Source organism: Hylobates moloch, unplaced genomic scaffold (genome assembly GCF_009828535.3).
Source record: "Hylobates moloch isolate HMO894 unplaced genomic scaffold, HMol_V3 SCAFFOLD_5, whole genome shotgun sequence".
NCBI classification, from domain to species: Eukaryota; Metazoa; Chordata; class Mammalia; order Primates; family Hylobatidae; genus Hylobates; species Hylobates moloch.
The window spans coordinates 33,463,657-33,481,521 of record NW_026652280.1 but is presented as its reverse complement, the minus strand read 5'-3'; the positions used below and the strand labels follow the sequence as shown (position 1 = coordinate 33,481,521).

General features: G+C 43.7%; 1 protein-coding gene across 1 annotated transcript; it reads right to left on the bottom strand.

Annotated features, from left to right (window-relative positions):
* Nucleotides 1-2,265: 2,265 nt before the first annotated feature.
* ATP5F1A (ATP synthase F1 subunit alpha) lies at nucleotides 2,266-17,085 on the bottom strand. The gene is made up of 12 exons (XM_032152407.2): nucleotides 16,956-17,085; nucleotides 13,782-13,860; nucleotides 9,776-9,945; nucleotides 7,920-8,093; nucleotides 7,662-7,828; nucleotides 6,216-6,364; nucleotides 5,447-5,598; nucleotides 5,113-5,337; nucleotides 4,491-4,598; nucleotides 4,217-4,361; nucleotides 2,620-2,770; nucleotides 2,266-2,482 (listed from the first exon to the last, which is right to left on the bottom strand). Exons 1-12 carry the CDS (start codon nucleotides 17,013-17,015, stop codon nucleotides 2,401-2,403), a joined length of 1,662 nt encoding a protein of 553 aa, XP_032008298.1. The 5' UTR covers nucleotides 17,016-17,085; the 3' UTR covers nucleotides 2,266-2,400.
* Between the last annotated feature and the right edge of the window lie 780 nt (nucleotides 17,086-17,865).

The following is a 17,865-nucleotide window of genomic DNA, read 5'->3' as shown; positions in this document are numbered from 1 at the left end:
GAGACAGGAGAATCCCTTGAACCCAGGAGGCGGTGGTTGTGGCGAGCCGAGATCGTGCCATTGCACTCCAGCCTGAGCAACAAGACCGAAACTCTCAAAAAAAAAAAAAAAAAAAAAGAAAAAAGAAAAGAAATGTGCAGAACCTTCTAACTAAAAGTAACTTCCTTATTCCAGAAAAGGAAAATCAGATTCAGAAGTTATTTCTCAAGTAGCTATAAAGCAAGAGTCAAGATCAGAAATGACCAATTGCTATCGAGTTTAGTGTTCCTCTAAGTACTGAAAAGGACTTATGAGTACTTTAAGAACTCTCCTTTTCCTACCAAAGATACTGGAGCCCACATATGTAAATATATTTTGACTTACTGAAGACAGAGAGATGGATAAGAATGAAGTTTCGGTATAGCAAATCCTCATCAACAAAATTAAATAGCAAGGGAGGGGGAACCCTAGGAAAAATATTTTAGAACATGACCATGCAAGACCCTTACAGACAAAAGCCTTTATAAATCAGTTAAAAAAAAAAAAAAAAAAATGGCCGGGCGTGGTGGCTCATGCCTGTAATCCCAGCACTGTGGGAGGCCCAGGCAGGTGGATCACAAGGTCAGGACTTTGAGACGAGCCTGGCCAATATGGTGAAACCCCGTCTCTACTAAAAATACAAAAATTAGCAGGGCATGGTGGTGGGTGCCTGTAGTTCCAGCTTCTCGGGAGGCTGAGGCAGAATTGCCTGAACCTGGAGGCAGAGGTTGCAGTGAGCCGAGACCAGGTCACTGCACTCCAGCCTAGACAACAAAGACTCCATCTCAAATAAACAAACAAATAAATAAATAAACAAGTAAAAAAAATGTAACACAGTAAGAATGAGGACAGCCTATGAAAAATTAAAAGTAAATAAATAAATAAATCAATAGGCTGGGAGTGGTGGCTCACACCTGTAATCCCAGCACTTTGGGAGGCTGAGGCGGGCAGATCACGAGGTCAGGAGCTCAAGAGCAGCATGGCCAACATGGGGAAACCTCGTCTCTACTAAAAATACAAAATGTTAGCCGGATGTGGTGGCATGTGCCTGTGGTCCCAGCTAATTGGGAGGCTAAGGCAGGAGAATCGCCTGAACCCCGGAGTGCAAGTTGCAGTGAGCTGAGATCGCGCCACTGCTCTCCAGCCTAGGTGACAGAGCAAGACTCTGTCTCAAAAAAACAAATCAGTAAAAAAAATTTAATGCAGTAAGAATGAGCAAAGGCTATGAAAAGCTATAACAGAGGAAATAAAGTAGCTGTTAAAATATTAAAAGATGGCCGGGTATGGTAGTTCACACCTGTAATCCCAGCACTTTCAGAGACCAAGGCAGGAGGATCACTTGAGCCCAGGAGTTCATCATCAGCCTAGACAACATGGCAAGACCCTCTCTCTACAAAAAGTAGAAAAAATTGGCTGGGTGTGGTGGTATGTGCCTGTGACCCCAGCTACTCAGGAGGCTGAGGTGGGAGAATCAATTGAACCCAAGTGGCAGAAGCTGCAGTGAGCTGAGATCACACCACTGTACTCCAGCCTGGGTGAGAGAGATGGAGATCCTGTCACAAAACAAACAAGAGATATTGGCAAGTTTTCATAATCCTATGCATTCTATCTTCTCAGCTTTTGTTCCCAGCAATTTTTTCATTTCCGAGAATTTTAACTGTCCTATTATTTTCCTGCCTACAGTACCTCTTTATGCAGGTACATCCTCTGGGCAGAGAAGGCAGCTATGCTCTTCAGTACTGTCAGCCTGCCACATATACCCAGTTTAGGAATTTCTCTTAAACACAAAGTACTCTAGAAACTTAAGAGCAGCCAGGCGCAGTGGCTCACACCGTAATCCCAGCACTGTGGGAGGCCAAGGCAGGTGGATCACCTGAGGTCAGGAGTTCGAGACCGGCCTGGCCAACATGGTGAAACCCCGTCTCTACTAAAAATACTAAAAAACTAGACAGGCGTGGTGGTGGGCACCTGTAATCCCAGCTACTCGGGAGGCTGAGGCAAGAAAATTGCTTGAACCCGGGAGACGGAGGTTGCAGTGGGCTGACAGGGTGCCACTGCACTCCAGCCTCAGTGACAGAGTGAGAATCCATCTCAAAAAAAAAAAAAAAAAAAATTACAAAGAGCTCAGCCTTGAATTATCTAGCCCAGCTGACTGTACCAATATTCAAGTAAAATAGATCAAGAAGCATGCTTACCAATTTCTCAATTTGATCTTGGTTTTAAAGAATAACACAAATGACAGAAAACTATGCATTATGGAACCTTTATTTTTCATGTGATTTCTGTACACAAGGAGTATGAGAGTAACCCTTTTACAAATGGAACTAATTTACTAGAACAATGACAAAACTGAACTGGTATTTGATGTGAATCCACAGGAGTTTAAGCTTCAAATCCAGCCAAGAAGTTTGTTACAATCTCTTTCAGCTTTGCATCTGATTGTTCTGAGATCTTTCCATCAGCCCTATTTGGAAATAAAAGGTCTTAAGTTCTGACCTGGAAAAAATTTTAATGACTAGCCTAACTACAGATTTGAAAATAATTTTAACTTCATATCTTAAACATAACTTTACAAAAAGATGCCAACAATTGCATTCATACCTGATAGTGCCCAACAAGGCTTGGTGCTGGCTGACGACATGAGACAAGAAAGCATTCTCAAACTTTGTAATCTTGCTGGGCTCCAGTTTATCAAGATACCCCCTTACACCCGCATAGATAACAGCCACTTGTTCTTCAATAGCCATGGGAGCTGAAAAGATACAAAAAGAATGCCAAGTGAGTTGCTCAAAGAAATGAATGCCATGTTACTAAGGTCAGGAAAACTTACTTTTTCTCCAATTCCTAACATGTCCCTGTAAATTATCTATTCTTCACAATCTCAGTGACCTAGAACTCTACCTAATAATCCTTCCTCCCTCCTCCGACAGAAAACAGTTATTTCTTGTATTTTCAAGGCTTGAGATATAATCTTTCAGTATAGTCCATAAGCACTGTTTATAATCTGACAGTGTTAATACTGTTTTGAGTATAAATATTTTGCTGAAATCACTTGACAAAATAAAAACATATTAACTTTCTTTTAAATCTGCCAAATTACACATCCTCATATAGCCAAGTGGGGGAGGGGACTCTAACGGGCCTTAATTCCTGAAAGGAAGACATTAAATATACTTAAGTTTTCCTGGTTGTGAAGCCCCTATCATTTACATTCAAATGATAATAAGAAATGTAGTTTGGGCCGGGTGCGGTAACTCACACCTGTAATCCTAGCACTTTAGGACTCTGAGGTGGGTGGACCACTTAAGGTCAGGAGTTCGAGACCAGCCTGGCCAAAATGGTAGAGGTTTTACCATTTCTACTAAAAATATACTCCAGCCTGAGTGACAGGAGACTCTGTATTAAAAAAAAAAAGAAAAAAAAAAGGTAGTTTGGGGCCGGACATGGTGGCTCACGCCTATAATACCAGCACTTTGAGAGGTGGGAAGATGGCATAAGGCCAGGAGTTCAAGACCAGCCTGGGCAACATAGTGAGACCTTGTCTCTACAAAATATAAAAAAATTAACCAGGCATGGTAGTGCATGCCCATAGTCCTAGCTACTCAGGAAGCTAAGGCTGCAGGACTGCTTGAGCCCAGGAGTTCAAGACTGCAGTGAGCTATGATGGCACCACTGCACTCCAGCCTGGGTGACACAGCAAGACACTGTCTCTCTTTAAAAAACAAAATACAGGGCCAGGCATGGTGGCTCACGCCTGTAATCCCAGCACTTTGGGAGGCTGAGGCAGGGTGGATTGCCTGAGGTCAGGAGTTCGAGACCAGCCTGGCCAACATGGTGAAACCCTGTCTCTACTAAAAATACAAAAATTAGCTGGGCATGGTGGCTCACGCCTGTAATCCAAGCTACTCAGGAGGCTGAGGCAGGAGAATCGCGTGAATCCGGGAGGTGGAGGTTGCAGTGAGCCAAGGTCGCGCCACTGCACTTCAGCCTAGGCCACAAGAATGAAACTTCGTCTCAAAAAAAAAAAAGAAAAACCAAAAATCAAAAAACAAATGTAGTTTAAGTAAAAGTGCCTTTGATGAAAGATAACAGATAACAACACATAGTACAGGCCATGATATATGATGTAGCTTTGTAGGCCTGGGAAGACCTTGATACACAATAGCAACCTGACCAAATGAAGAAAAGAACAACTCACAATACTGTCCTTGCTTCAGCAACTCAGTTAGACGCACGCCACGACTCAAAAGTTGTTGAGTGGCAGCATCGAGGTCAGAACCGAACTGGGCAAAAGCAGCAACCTCACGATACTGAGCCAATTCCAGCTTCATGGTACCTGCTACCTGAAATACACAAATTACTGTACTGTAACTCAGTGACACAGAGCACTACACAAACATAGTTAATATATTAATACCTTAAGATACTAATCTAATGATAGCCCCCTTACTGCCAAAGTGATGCAAAATTACCTGCTTCATAGCCCTGGTTTGGGCAGCGGATCCCACACGAGACACAGACAGACCAACGTTAATTGCAGGGCGGATACCTTTGTAGAACAATTCTGTTTCCAAGAAGATCTATAACGTAGGGAAATACGCATGCTAGCAAGCTTAAAGTAAGAAATCAACTATCTTCAAATTTAAGTCATTATGCCAAAAAGCTGAAACTCAAAACCTAACAATGCAAAGCATCAGTATCCCAAATCTTTCAGGACCTGAACTGACCTGTATATTTTATTGCTGCAATTAGGAGATGTGCATGAGATGAGAAAAAAACATAATAGACAACATATTTATACTGAAATATACACAAATGAAGTGATATAATTTCTATTCGATTCAAAATTATCTAGAAGGGAGAACAGTAGTGGTTAAAAATGAAACTAGAATGAAACACACTACTCTATGAAATAACTGGGTGACAAATACATGGAGTTTCACTATGCCATTCTCCTAACTTTTCTATGTATTTGAAATTTTCCATAATAAAAAATAAAATGCATTTAGCATATCAGTCAATATACCATTAGTCTCAACCAATGCCTTAGAATTATCCAAATCTTCTTTTTACATTTAATCATTAAAATAATACCTGTCCATCAGTGATGGAAATGACATTTGTTGGAATGTAAGCAGACACATCACCAGCCTGTGTTTCTATGACTGGCAAAGCAGTCAAAGAGCCACCACCAAAAGCATCATTCATTTTGGCTGCTCTCTCCAGCAACCGAGAGTGTAAGTAGAACACATCACCAGGATAGGCCTCACGACCAGGGGGTCGGCGGAGCAACAGAGACATCTGACGGTAAGCAACAGCCTATGGTATAGAATAGGTTTGTGAAGTTAACCTATTAAATAGAAGTTGCATACTGTGAACTTTTACTTCAGTACAAATAAATGGATTCTAAAAATATATTTCCTTTGACCTGTTTGGATAAGTCGTCATAGATGATCAAGGCATGTTTCCCATTGTCTCTAAAATACTCTCCCATGGAACAGCCAGAGTAAGGAGCCAGGTACTGAAGTGGGGCAGCATCCGAGGCTGTAGCCGACACCACAATGGTGTACTTCATGGCATCTGAGAAAATACATTTTATGTTTTACGATTTTATCAGTATTGTGATTTTAAATTGGAGGCTACTATAAAAATTACCCAAGTGCTAAAAATATTTACATTAAGAGTTAATCAGGCCGGTCGCGGTGGCTCATGCCTGTAATCCCAGCACTTTGGGAGGCCTAGGCGGGTGATCACCTGAGGTCAGGAGTTCGAGACCAGCCTGACCAATATGAGGAAACTTTGTCTCTACTAAAAATACAAAAATTAGCCAGAAGTGGTGGCATACATCTGTAATCCCAGCTACTCGGGAGGCTGAGACAGGAGAATTGCTTGAACCTGGGAGGCAGAGGTTGCAGTGAGCTGAGATCGTGCCATCGCACTCCAGCCTGGGCAACAAAAGTGAAACTCCGTCTCAAACAACAAAAAAAGAGTTAATCAGAATCAAACAGCTTCCACTTTAAAGAAACCAACAAAACCTTTAAATGTATTACTGTTTTACATTATTTTACTTACTGATTTGTATTAAAAAGTTCAGCTCATTAGGAATTACAATACGCCTTCATTAAGTAGAAGCTATTCTACAATCAGCAGCAACTGGACTTAAGATAATAGCAATGGGACTAAATTTCTTTTAATACCTGCATCTGTGAGTCTCTTCACCAACTGGGCAACAGTGGACCTCTTTTGACCAATAGCAACATAAATACAGTACAGCTTCTTCTTTTCATCAGATCCATCATTGAAACGTTTCTGGTTAATGATTGTGTCAATAGCAATTGAAGTTTTCCTTTAAAAAGAAAAAGTAAATATAAATCTTTCTAAACTTAAAAGGACTTCCCTGTGGGGGAAGAGATCAGACTGTTACTGTGTCTATGCAGAAAGAAGACATAAAAAACTCCATTTTGTTCTGTACTAAGAAAAATTCTTCTGCCTTGAGATGCTGTTAATTTGTAACCATAGCCCCAACCCTGTGCTCGCAGAAACACGCGCTGTGTTGACTTAAGGTTTAATGGATTTAGGGCTGTGCAGGATATGCTTTGGTAAAAATGTGTTTGCAGGCAGTATACTTTGTAAAAGTCATCACCATTCTCCAGTCTCGAGTACCTAGGGACATAATGCACTGTGGAAGGCCGCAGGTCCCTCTGTCCAAGAAAGCCTGGGTATTGTCCAAGGTTTCTCCCCACTGAGATAGCCTGAGACATGGCCTCATGGGAAGGGAAAGATCTGACTGTCCCCCAGCCAGATACCTGTAAAGGGTCTGTGCTGAGGAGGATTAGTGAAAGAGGAAAGCCTCTTTGCAGTTGAGATAAGAGGAAGGCATCTGTCTCCTGCTCGTCCCTGGGAATGGAATGTCTTGATGTAAAACCCGATTGTACATTCTATTTACTGAGATAGGAGAAAACCACTTTACGGCTGGAGGTGAGACATGCTGGCGGCAATACTGTTCTTTACTGCACTGAGATGTTTGTGTAAAGTCAAACATAAATCTGGCCTACATGCACATCAAGGCACAGCACCTTTCCTTAAACTTATTTATGACACAGAGACCTTTGCTCACGTTTTCCTGCTAACCCTCTCCCCACCATTACCCTATAGTCCTGCCACATCCCCCTCACCGAGATAGCAGAGATAGTGATCAATAAATACTGAGGGAACTCAGAGACCAGTGCCAGCGTGGGTCCTCTATATGCTGAGCACCAGTCCCCTGGGCCCACTGTTCTTTCTCTATACTTTGTCTCTGTGTCTTATTTCTTTTCTCAGTCTCTCAACCCACCTGACGAGAAATACCCACAGGTGTGGAGGGGCTGGCCCCCTTCATCTGGCGCCCAACATGGGGCTCAAACCCACGACTCTGGGATTAAGAGTCCCATGCTCTACTGACTGAGCTAGCTTGTCCCACTTGACAAGAAATACCCACAGGTGCGGAGGGGCTGGCCCCCTTCACTTCCCAGCTAAAATTTTACTATTAATCCTCGTATTAGATTCTAATGTCCCCATTACCATTTACCATTCCAAGACTAAAAAGTAATCCTTCCATTGAGCAAATTTTAGTTAGAACTTTTAATATGCTTTTGAGTCTTTACCCAGTCTGTCGGTCACCAATAATCAGCTCACGCTGACCACGACCAATTGGCACCAAGCTATCCACAGCCTTAATGCCAGTCTGCATTGGTTCCCGCACTGAAATTCGAGGAATGATACCGGGGGCTTTCAGACCAACTCGCCTACGGGTCTTGGAACCAATTGGACCCTGTTAAAAAAATAAAAAGAAAAACCCTAAGCATAATCAGTTTCGATGTTTGTTGGAAGCTGCAACTATATCTAATGAACATTAAACCTACCTTTCCATCAATAGCATTACCAAGGGCATCAACTACACGACCCAACAGCTCCTCACCAACTGGAACGTCCACAATGGCTCCTGTCCTCTTCACTATATCTCCTTCCTTAATTAGTTTATCATTTCCAAACACGACAACACCAACATTGTCAGGTTCCAAGTTCAAGGACATACCCTGCACAAAAGACACAACTGAACATCAATGAAGCTGAATGGGCACTCCTCTCCATACACCAATACTACATAAGAAAATAGGAGGAAAAGCAGTATTGTCCTTTTCACCTGGTTTATTCTTGAGTACTTTTCCAACTAACAAACAACCCTCTCTGATTAAGACTTTTAACATAGCTACATGTTCCCTTGAATAATCTTAGGACAGCACATTGATAAGCCTAATATGCTCACTATCATATCCTCAAATAACTATTACAAAAGCAAAGAAATTGGACAGGTTAATAAGCGTTTTTCCACTGCATTTTCTTTGGCAATGACTCTTGGGCTGGGTGATCAGTATGAAATAAAGTGATGAAGGCCAAATGGAAATCTTCAGACAAATTTGATTATCATCTTATTTATGTGTGAGAAGCTCCATAAACAGTTTCAAAATTTATTCAAAACCTGTACTCTTCGAGTTAGTAGAAAGTGAAATTAAAAGCTACCTAACTGTAACCAATCGAATACAAATTTTCATAACGTAACAGCACCAAATCACCTCTCATCATTACAACTATATTTTAGATCCTTAAATCATGTCTGAAGCAAAAAGGCTATTCCAGGAATAGTCTGGTCAGTAATGAAAACTCTGGAGAAGTACTTGGAGTATCATGAAATATCATTACAGATCCAAAAACTTTAACCTACATCTCTCATGTTCAATACAGCATCCACTAACCACATGTGGCTATTTAAATTTGTCAAATTTAAAAGATTAAAAATTCAGTTCCTGTCACACTAGCCACATTTTACATGATTAATAGTGATAGTATAGTAAGTACCACGTTAAACAGCACATATGTATTCTCATCACTGCAGAATACTATGTATTTCCAATACTATTGGACAGCACTGTTCTAGACACTTCGATTTTAAAAGCTAAAAGGGGAACTCAGAATTAATCTGTTTTGACCTCACCTTTCAAAGAGAAATACTGTATACTGAAGATGCTAAATTGGCCAGTGTCTTACAGCTAATGATAACTTTGGGCTCTGTAATTAGTCTTCCACATCAAGTGGCTCTTTTTCCATAGTAGACATGAGCAAGAGTATCAAGACTATCTTTTCCCCTATCTGTGTGCCTACTAGACAGTTCTACTCTCTCCAGTTTATCCAGATGCCATCCTCTGCTTTCCCTAACTCCTACAACTTATTTCTCATACCCTGACAGATGAGGCTCAACCCAATACAAAGTAGACTTACATCATTAGAGAGCTTCTCATAGCTACACCAAAGCTCACCTTTGAACAAGAGGTCTACTCACTAGAAATACAAAGTCATGGACTTCCAATTTCCACCAGAAAAATTTTGTTGAAGTTATCAAATGCTTTGCTTTTGTATAAAATAAGCTTAACAGCAAGATAGAACAGACTTGAACTTCTTGGATTTGGGGTGAAAGTTTACTCAATTTTATATTTTGGAGCCAGTGGCTACAAGTTATGTATAAATCAGTCCCTAGAGTAAAAAAACCTGGCTAATTCAAACCCTTAAGTTTATTCTCTTTACAATCTATGATAATAACAAGAAAAAAATCTGAGGCAAATTGAGACAGTTTTTTAAAAATCTGATACAATCTTTGAATCGCTGAATGAATAACTGAGAAGACTTAGATCCTAAAACACCAAAATCTTATTTTATGATTTACCTTTAAGCCTGAAGAAAACTCTACCATTTCTTCTGCTTGAACATTCCTCAGCCCATGTACGCGGGCAATACCATCGCCAATACTTAAGACACGCCCAGTTTCTTCAAGGTCAACGGAGGTATCAGCGCCAAGAATACGCTCTTCAAGAATAGAGGACATCTCAGCAGTCCCTATGGAAGACAATTCAATTCAATTAAAAAAATAATCTGGGCCAGGCACGGTGGCTCACACCTGTAATCCTAGCACTCTGGGAGGCTGAGGCGGGCAGATCACCTGAGGTCAGGAGTTTGAGACCAGCCTGATCAACATGGAGAACCCTGTCTCTACTAAAAATACAAAATTAGCTGGGCATGGTGGCACATGCCTGTAATCCCAGCTACTCGGGAGGCAGAGGCTGAGGCAGAAGAATTGCTTGAACCCAGGAGGCGGAGGTTGCGGTGAGCTGAAATCGCACCATTGCACTCAAGCCTGAGCAAGAAGGGTGAAAACTCCGTCTCAAAATAATAATAATAATAATAATAATAATAATCTGGTCCTCAAATCTTTTCAAAGCCCATTTCTCAACAACAAAAAACTAGTTTTGCGATCATAATAATCAAAATATATTCTACAGACCCAGCACAGTGGCTCATGCTAGCCACAGTGGTAATGCTAGCACTTTAGGAGGCTGAGGCAGGCAGATCACTTGAGGTCAGGAGTTCGAGACCAGCCTGGCCAACATGGTGAAACCCCGTCACCACTGAAAATAAGAAAAAAAAAATTAGCTGGGCATGGGCATGCCTGTAGTCCCAGCTACTCAGGCTGAGACAGGAGAAATGCTTGAACCTGGGAGGTGGAGGTCACGGTAAGCCGAGATTGTGTCACTGCACTCCAGCACAGGTGACAGAGTGAGACTATCACACACAAAAAAAAAATTTATATAGATATATATTCTACAATGTAACACGAGATTCTATTTTTAAAAGCTATGAAAATAAAACCAAGTGATTAAGGAAAAAAAAATCTTCACAAAACAAATGTAAACCAGACAAAAAGCTAATCAAATTAAGTAAAACCCTTAAAATAAATGTTCTCCTTTAATTTCTAAGGAATCTGTAACTATGTTAAAACCTCAATTTTTGGCTAAATTCAATTAAAACATATTTTAAAAACCAACTGTTGGCCAGGCGCGGTAGATTATGCCTGTAAAACCAGCACTTTTGGATGCCAAAGGGGGTGAATTACTTGGGGACAGGAGTTCGAGGCCAGCCTGGGCAACATGGTGAAACCCCCATCTCTACTAAAAACACAAAAATTTGCCGGGCATGGTGGTGCATGCCTGTAATCCCAGCTACTTGGGTGGCTGAGGCACGAGAATCACTTGAACCTGGGAGAAGGAGGTTGCAGTGAGCTGAGACAGCCCCACTGCACTCCAGGCTGGAGACAGAGCAAGACTCTAAATAAAAATAAAAATCGGCCAGGCGCGGTGGCTCACGCTTGTAATCCCAGCACTTTGGGAGGCCGAGGCGGGCGGATCACGAGGTCACGAGATCGAGACCACGGTGAAACCCCGTCTCTATCAAAAATACAAAAAATTAGCCGGGCGTGGTGGCGGGCGCCTGTAGTCCCAGCTACTCGGAGAGGCTGAGGCAGGAGAATGGCGTGAACCCGGGAGGCGGAGCTTGCAGTGAGCCGAGATCGCGCCACTGCACTCCAGCCTGGGTGACAGAGCGAGACTCCGTCTCAAAAAAAAAAAATAAAAATAAAAATAAAAAAAAATAAAATAAAAAATAAAAATCAACTGTTAACAAAGTGTAAGTGTCTTTCTCTTTCAAGGCACACAGGGTAGTATAGGTGGTATTCTTCATCTTAGCATACAGGGGTTGGGTGCAGTGGCTCACACCAGTAATAACAGCACTTTGGGAGGCGGGCGGACCACTTGAGGCCAAGAGTTCGGACCAACCTGGCCAACACAGCAAAATCCCATCTCTACTAAGAAAAAAAAATAATAATTAGCCAGCTGTGGTGATGCATGCTTATAATACCAGCTACTCAGGAGGCTGACGCAGGAGAGAATTACTTGAACCCAGGTGGTGGAAGGTCCAGTGAGCCAAGACTACGCTACTGCACCCCAGTTGGGCAACAGAGTGAAAATCTTTGTCTCAAAAAACAAAACAAAACAAAATAAAAAAACATCCCAGCAGTTTGGGAGGCCAAGATAGACGGATCCCCTGAGGTCAGGGCTTTGAGACCAGCCAGGCCAACATGGCGAAACTCTATCTCTACTAAAAATACAAAAATTAGCTGGGTGTGGTGGTGCGTGCCTGTAATCCCAGCCACTAGGGAAGCTGACGCAGGAGAATCATTTCAACCTGGGAGGTGGAGGTTGCAGTGAGCTGAGATGGCACAACTGCACTCCAGCCTGGGCAACACAGTCTCAAAAAAAAAAAAAGGAGGCCGCGCACAGTGCCTCATGCCTGTAATCCCACCACTTTGGGAGGCCAAGGGAGGTGGATCACCTGAGGTCAGGAGTTCGAGACCAGCCTGGCTAATGTGGTGAAACCCCTTCTCTACTAAAAATACAAAAATTAGCTGGGTGTGGTGGTGGGCACCTGTAATCCCAGCTACTCGGGAGGCTGAGGCAGGAGAATCACTTGAACCTGGGAGGCAGAGGCTGCAGTGAGCCCAGATAGTGCCACTGCACTCCAGCCTGGGCAACAAGAGCAAAACTCCATCTCAAAAAAAAAAAAAAAAAGAAAGAAAAGAAAAAACATATATACTGAATGTGTGGGTATGTGTGTACACATACACATATACATATATACACACACACACACTCTCACACACATATATATTTAACCTTTATTTTAAAAGTCGAAATACTCATCTCCAAAGAAATTCCCCAACTTATAGTGTCTTCCTATGCTCACCTCCCCACTTCTCTACCGCATCTGTAATGTACAAGTTCACAGACTGCCAAATATCTAGTAGCTACTGCCTTTGAAAAATAAAACCTATCAGTGGATGAGCACAGTGGCTCACGCCTTTAATCCCAGCACTTTGGGAGGCCGAGACAGTCAGATCACGAGGTCAGGAGATCGAGACCATCCTGGCCAACATGGTGAAACCTCGTCTCTACTAAAATACAAAAAATTAGCCGGGTGTGGTGGTGCATGCCTGTAGTCCCAGCTAGCCAGGAGGCTGAGGCAGTGGAATTGCTTGAACTCAGAAGGTGGAGGTTGCAGTGAGCCGAGATCTCGCCATTGCACTCTAGCCTGGCGACAGAGCAAGATTCTGTCTCAAAAAAAAAAAAAAGAATAAAAGAATAAGAAAATCTATCAATAAGAACTTACATTTTTTCTAATGCTTTTTATAAAAGGAAAAAAGAAGTCTTCCAGAGGTCAGAAAGATTCCATTACCTAGTATATGTTCTTTCTGTTTCTACCCAAGGGCCATTATCAGAACAAAGAAGCCATACTAATATCAAAAGAAAAATATGTAACAGTAGTTCATTTGACTATAACAAGAGAACCATGACAGGGCTAAATGGCAACATTATGGTTTAAGAACCTGACAGTCTATACAAACTAGAGAAAAAACTAACAAATGGCCAGGCACAGTGGCTCATGCCTGTAATCCCAGCACTTTGGGAGGCCGAGGCAGGTGGGCGGATCACGAGGTCAGGAGATCGAGACCATCCTGGCTAACACAGTGAAACCCCGTCTCTACTAAAAATACAAAAAATTAGCCGGGCGAGGTGGCGGGTGCCTGTAGTCCCAGCTACTCGGGAGGCTGACGCAGGAGAATGGCCTGAACCCCGGGGGCGGAGCCTGCAGTGAGCCGAGATCGCGCCACTGCACTCCAGCCTGGGGGACAGCGAGACTCTGTCTCAAAAAAAAAAAAAACCTAACAAATGAAAAACAACTCACCACAGTTATATCATGTATATAATTTATATCTTCATCTAGTGTGATAATTTATCTCTTCATCTAGTAAGTGCAGTGTAGACTGAGAAATAATAACTTACCAGTCTTCTGAAGATGAGTGTTAGAGGCATGGAGGTTCCTTGCAGCAATGAAAGATGAACCCAAAGCATTTCTGGAGACCTAGTGCAAAAGTATTCTTAAAAATTTGATTTTTAACAAAGCCTTTATAAAACTGACAAGCTTAAACAAAGGCCAGCTTAGTGTGATCAAAGTACTGATGAAAATACTAATTACATATAAAGCATTTTGTTTAAAACGTCAAATGGGAAAGTAGCTTTTGATATACGTGAAAACCTTTTATACAGCTCCTAGTACACAGTAAACACTCGCATATTTTTAAAATGCAGTCTGTACTTTATTATTATTGATTTTTTGAGACGGCTCACTGCATCCTCCACCTCCTGGTCTCAAGCGATTCTCAGCCTCCTGAGTAGCTGGGACTACAGGGGCGCACCACCTCCACCAGGTTAATTTTTTATATTTTTGGTAGAGACGGGGTTTCACCATGCTGGCCAGGCTGGTCTCGAATTCCTGACCTCAAGTGACCCACCCGCCTTGGCCTCCCCAAATGCTGGAATTACAGGCGTGAGCACTGCACCTGGCTTATTTTTTTTCTTTTTTGGGACAGGGTCTCACTCTGTCACCCAGGCCGGAGTGCAGTGGCTCAACCACAGCCCACTACAGCCTCGACTTCCTGGGCTCAGGTGATCCTCCCACCTCAGCCTCCCCAGTAGGTGGGACCACAGAAGTGCACCACCTGGTCAGGCTAATTTTTGTACTTATTTTTTTTGTAGAGACAGGATTTCACCATATTGCCCAGACTGGGCAGTAAAATACACACACACACACACACACACACACACACACACACACACACAATTTTTTTTTCCTTCTGAGATGGAGTCTCATTCTGTCACCCAAGCTGGAGTGCTGTGGCACGATCATGGCTCACTGCAACCTCCACCTCCCAGGTTCAACTGATTCTCGTGCCTCAGCCTCCTGAGTAGCTGGGACTACAGGTGACCACCACCATGCCCGGCTAATTTTTCTATTTTTAGTAGAGACAGGGTTTCGCCACGTTGGCCAGGCTGATCTCGAACTCCTGACTTCAGGTGATCCACCCACCTTGGCCTCCCAAAGTGCTGGAATTACAGACGCGAGCCACTGCGCCCTGCCTGGCAGTCAGTATTTTAAAAAGCAACTGTTGGTGGGGATCGGTGGCTCATGCCTGTAATCCTAGCACTTTGGGAGGCCAAGGCGGGCAGATTACCTAAGGTTGGGAGTTGGAGACCAGCCTGACCAACATGGAGAAACCCCTTCTCTACTAGAAATACAAAATTAGCTGGGCATGGTGGCACATGCCTTTAATCCCAGCTACTCAGGAAGCTGAGGCAGGAGAATCACTTGAACCTGGGAGGCGGAGGTTGTGGTGAGCCAAGACTGTGCCATTGCACTCCAGCCTGGGCGACAAGAGCAAAGCTCCGTCTCAAAAAAAAAAAAAAAAAAAAAAGCAACTGTTACCAAAATATAAGTGTCCTTCCCTTTAAACGTACCCAATTTTTATTATTTTAACTTTAGATGTATTTTAATTGAGTTGCAGGAATTCTAAGATAAACGGCTTCCTACAAGGGGCAAAACTCAAAAGTATTTCCAATTTTACTTAAAAAAAAACAAGCGGCCGGGCACGACGGTTCACGCCTGTAATCCCAGCACTTTAGAAGGCCAAGGCGGGCGGATCACCTGTGGTCAGGAGTTCAAGACCAGCCTAGCCAACATGGTGAAACCCCGTCTCTACGAAAAACTACAAAAAGTAGCAGGGCACGACGGCGGGTGCCTGTAATCCCAGCTACCTGGGAGGCTGAGGTGGGAGAATCCCTTGATCCCGAGAGGCAGTGGTTGCAGTGGGTGGAGATCACGCCATTACAATCCAGCCTGGGCGACTGAGCGAGACACCATCTCAAAAAAAAAAAAAAAAAAAGCAAACAAAAACTGAATAAATGCTAGGGTTAGAGTAGAAACCAAGAGTTGTGACATGTGGACTTATTTTACTCTCTCAACAAATCCTGCAGCCACCTGGAACTTCCTTCAGTTTCTCCTTCCTTCAAGTTGTAATACTGCGACGACTGGTCACTGTCAATTCTGAAGCCTCTACCTTCCATAGGAGCTGGATGAAAACCGTTAAAAATGCTTTTTTGTTAACAGAAAACCAAGATGCTACCAGCGGTTGTTAAGGCAGCAAAACAGCCAACATGTTTATTTCACCTTTCAAATTGAGATTACTTTTAAAACAAAAAAAAGTGTCGGTGTCAATGCGTGTACACTGAAATCATATTAATTTCAAAGGAAACAACGAAGGGCATTAACCCTTACAGCCATTTTCCAAACTTGTTCTCTTTTACTTGAATTCTCCATCACTAAAAATTACTCAAAACCTGGTGGAAAACTCAAGGACAAATTCTTTAAACACATCCAAGTGCCACAAAGCACACTCTGCCAGAGAGACAATTTAGAAACCAGCTTCACTGCTGTTACAGTGCTGGCCACATGAAATGGTTCTTTGCACCTGCACGATGTTTTCACGGTCGGCTTCACTGCTGTCACAGTGCTGGCCACATGAAATGGTTCTTTGCACCTGCACGATGTTTTCACGGTCGTTTCGTATTCAGCACTAAGAGAAAGCCTACTTAAGTATTCCAAAAACCACCTTCATTTATTCCTTTCCTCTAAACTAAGCTCCAGGCAGAGGTGAAATGCTGGGCCTGCTGACCTTCAGACAATGTCAGACTCCCCTGACTAGCTTCAACAAGAGCTGACAGCAGCTTTCTGACCTTCAGCGGGACGCGACCCTAAGAATCGAAAGACAGGAACCTCACCGATTCGGAACAGGCCTCGGAGAGCTAGCGCCCAAGCCCTGACCTTCACCCAAGACCCCCCTTCTCGGGCCGCTGTCAGCCCAAGACAGGAATCTTGAGGCCCTCTCTCTGGACACCATCGAGTTCACTCTCTGCCCTGTACCATTCTGCCTCACTGTGCGCAGGTAGCGAGCAAAACGGCCCCTATGTCGCCTGCTCTGTCCAGCCCGAGCAGCCACGGGTGCAAGATGGCGGCATCCGCCACAGCCCCTCACTCTCCTGCAGAAAGAGCGCCCGAGCCGGCGCACCACCACCCTGCAGCCCCACCCGGCCGCCTCCACCATGCCGGCCCTCGGTGCTCACCAGTCCGGCCCGCCGAGGGAGGGCGCGGACCACGGCCGCAGCAACGCGCACGGACAGCATCTTTGCAGTTACTCCGCAAGCGGTACCTCTGCAGCCGCAGCCTCCGGACTGACTGGGACAAAATGGCCGAGCCGCAAAGAAGGTCAAGACAGCCGGCCCACCTGACCCGGAAGTACTGCCCCTCGGGTTCACACCCCCGTCCCGCCGCCGCCACTGCAGTTTTTGGCAGGTTACTTTTTTATGTAACATTTTTAAGTTTAAACCTCAAAATGAATGATTAGATATATTGCAGCTTTGGTCCTGGCATTCGTTATACATTTATTTTGGTCTTTTGAGTCGACCTTGTGGTTGCCCCGGGTGACCACGTGGGTAGCGGAATCTGCTAAGCAGCAGTTCCCAGGCCCCATCCGGTGCTAGAGGCTGAGGGCCTCACCCGTCTGGGGGCGCGGCTGTCTTGAGGACCAGGGCGATTAATAGTGTCGGTTGTGTTAGACCGTAGTTTATTTAGCACGAGTAGCCACAGTGAACAGCTAAACCTCGGGACTGGCCACCAGCAGGGAGCCTCCCACGGAGCCCGTTAATCTGCAGGTCTCTAGCCCCACCTCAGACCCTCTGAGTCGAAAATTTGGGGCCATCTGAATTTTTAACAAACACCCGCACCGTTCCAGGTGATCCGATCTGCGCTCAGGTTAAAGATTCCCAACTTTTTTAGATTCATTCTAAAAGAATCCTGTCAGTGAATTAGAGCAAACTGTTTAAAAATCCTGATAACTGGGGGAGGGAGAGCATCAAGATAAATAGCTAATACATGCAGAGCTTAATACCTAGGTGATGGGATGAGTTACAGCAAACCACCATGGCACACATTTACCTATGTAACAAACCTGCACGTCCTGGACATGTATCCCGG

What these genes read in the sequence shown, in the direction of transcription:
- ATP5F1A (XM_032152407.2), bottom strand. Translation starts at nt 17,015, where the DNA reads ATGCTGTCCGTGCGCGTTGCTGCGGCCGTGGTCCGCGCCCTCCCTCGG. An exon ending in TTTCCATCACTGATGGACAG is followed by an intron (nt 4,599 to 5,112) that starts GTATTATTTTAA and finishes CCTACGTTATAG; the next exon opens with ATCTTCTTGGAAACAGAATT. An exon ending in GCTGAAGCAAGGACAGTATT is followed by an intron (nt 2,771 to 4,216) that starts GTGAGTTGTTCT and finishes GTATCTTTTCAG; the next exon opens with CTCCCATGGCTATTGAAGAA.